The sequence below is a fragment of the Castanea sativa genome, chromosome 6 (assembly GCF_040712315.1).
Source record: "Castanea sativa cultivar Marrone di Chiusa Pesio chromosome 6, ASM4071231v1".
Taxonomy (NCBI): domain Eukaryota; kingdom Viridiplantae; phylum Streptophyta; class Magnoliopsida; order Fagales; family Fagaceae; genus Castanea; species Castanea sativa.
In genome coordinates, this window is record NC_134018.1 from 43,930,971 (window position 1) to 43,933,542 (window position 2,572).

At 46.3% G+C, this 2,572-nt stretch overlaps 1 protein-coding gene across 1 annotated transcript; it reads right to left on the reverse strand.

Moving 5' to 3' along the window:
- Positions 1–241: 241 nt before the first annotated feature.
- LOC142640015 (uncharacterized) lies at positions 242–1,213 on the reverse strand. Its single transcript, XM_075814129.1, has one exon. It carries the CDS (start codon positions 1,211–1,213, stop codon positions 242–244), a length of 972 nt encoding a protein of 323 aa, XP_075670244.1.
- Positions 1,214–2,572: the final 1,359 nt, after the last annotated feature.

Genomic DNA, 2,572 nt, shown 5'->3' on the forward strand with positions numbered 1-2,572 from the left:
TTGGCCAGTAGTACCCCATGCGCTGCATCCTTCTGTATAGATTGATCTTTTCTACAACCCTACAGGCCTGGCTGTATAGCTCTTCTAATCTCAACTTTCCTTCCTTCCTATTGATACACCTGGATAAGATCCCTTCGGGTAGCCTCTTGTATAGTTCCCTTTCTATTAGAGTGTAGTCCCTCAGCTCTTTGATACTTCCTCCATGTCCTGCCTCTTTCAACTTTTCTTCGACCTCACTCCTCTAATCCTGCTGCTCGGGTTCTTCGGGGAACATCTTTTTGAGGATCCTTATGATGGAATGTTCCTGCCTACCTATCCTTACCAAAGTGTCTCTTCCTTTGAATGGCACTTGGGATCCCAGGGTGGCTAGTGCATTAGCGAACCTATTCTTACTCATTTGGGTGTACTCTATGCTAAAGGTCTGGAATTCTTGCTCCAGCCTTTGTGCCCAAGTCCTGTAGGCTGCCAAGCTTTGCTCTCTTAATGTAAAGTCACCTTTCACCTGGGAGACTACAAGATTGGAGTCTCCTAAAACTCTTATATGTTTTACTCCTATGCTGAGTGCTATGGTTAACCCAGTCAGGTATGCCTCGTACTCAGCCACATTATTTGAACAGGAAAATCCAAGCTTGAAAGATAGGGGCATGGTGTCCCCATCTTTGCAACTTAGTACAACTCCTAATCCATTTGAAGTTGTCGTTGCTGACCCGTCAAATCTCATCGTCCACTTCTTTCCTAGGAGCTCTACCACTGCCACTTCCCCTGGGATCTCTTTGCTTAGTGAGCCCTCTTCCTTCCTAGGGAACTGGGCTAGCAAATTTGCTATGGCTTGACTTTTGACAACCCTGGGGGTTCTAAGGCCTATGTTGTATTGGGAGAGTAGGACCAGCCATTGCGCTATCCTTCCCGTTAGGAGGGGTTGATGTAGTAGTGCTTTTATGGGGTGCGACTTAGTCACCAAAAGGATTTGGTGAGCCGAGAAGTATCGTTTTAGCCTTTGGGATGCGTAGATGACCACTACGAAAGCCTTTTCTATCCTGGGGTACTTGGTCTCAGCATTCTTAAGTGTCCTGCTCACATAGTAAATGGGTTGCTCATTCCCATCATCATTCTTTTGTGCTAGCAGAGCTCTTATAACCTGAGAGTTTGATGCCAAATATAGCAACAAGGGTCGCTCGAGTACTGGTGCTTGGAGGGTGGGAAGATGATTCATGATTTGTTGGATCCTTTGGAAGGCTTCCTGTTGCTTAGTTCCCTAGGTGAACTTGATCTCCTTTTTCAACAGTTTGGATAAACCACTTGTGACTGAAGCGAACCCTGGCACAAACCTCCTGATGTAGGAGACCCTCCCCAAGAAGCTTTTGAGCTCCCTTACCGTTATAGGCCTTTACATTGTGGCAATGGCTGTGGCTTTTGTTGGATCCACATTTATGCCTCTGTGATGTACCAGGAACCCAATGAATTTTCCAGCAGACACCCCGAAGGCGCATTTCATGGGGTTCATGCGTAGTTTGTACTTCCTACACCTTTCAAAAACTTGTTCAAGTACCTAAAGGTGTCTTGCCCTAGTTTTTGATTTCACCACAATATCATCCACATAATCTTCCATCTCCTTATGCATCATGTCGTGGAAGATAGCCGTCATGGTTCGCTGGTATGTGGCCCTGCATTTTTGAGGCCAAAGGGCATCACAGTGTAATAAAAATTCCCAATTGAAGTCCTGAATGCTGTCTTTTCTGCATCTTTGGTAGCCATGCGGATTTGGTTATATCTACTATACCCATCCATAAATGAAAACATAGAGCTTCTTGCAGCTAAATCCACAAGGAAATCAATATTAGGTAGAGGGAACTCATCTTTTGGGCATGCCCTGTTTAAATTGCGAAAGTCCTCACAGCAATGGATTTGGCCATTCTTTTTCTTCACGGGTACTATATTAGAAAGCCACTTGGGTTGCTGGATGGGCTTGACAAAACCAACTGCTAGCAATTTCTTGACTTCTTGAGTTATCTGAGCTTCTACATCAGTGTGAAAGACCCTGGCTGGCTGGACTACTGGCTTGACTCCTGGCTCCACGTTGAGAGAGTGGACCACTAGTCTTGGGTCCAGCCCAGGCACCTCATCATAGGTCAACGCAAACACATCCATGTATTTCTGGAGTAAGGCCACTAATTGTTTCTTTTCTTATGCCGTTAGCTAACTGTTAATGAAAATAGGCTTCTGGGATCCCAACTCGGCTCCCAAGTTTATTTCTTTGAGTTCCTCTTTAGGCTGAATTTGGGCCTCCTTAACTGGTTCCTCTAGGATCTCCTCTTGGGCCATCATACAATCTGGTGGTCTGGGACCCTTCTGCATGATGCATTCAGGCCCCGCGCACCTTCATAGACGATAGATTAGCCTTCCTCCAGGTTCTCGTACCACCACGCATTCTCGGGATCCTAAGGAGTTGGGCTCTCTTTTTTGTCTTTTCTTCTCCAAGAGGTTTCTCAGGTCATAGGTACCCCCTCCTTCCTTCTCTTCCAAGATAGGTGCTCCTGGGGTCCCCGGCGTGGGGCTCTCGTCATCCGGTTCC

What these genes read in the sequence shown, in the direction of transcription:
- LOC142640015 (XM_075814129.1), bottom strand. Translation starts at nt 1,213, where the DNA reads ATGAATCATCTTCCCACCCTCCAAGCACCAGTACTCGAGCGACCCTTG.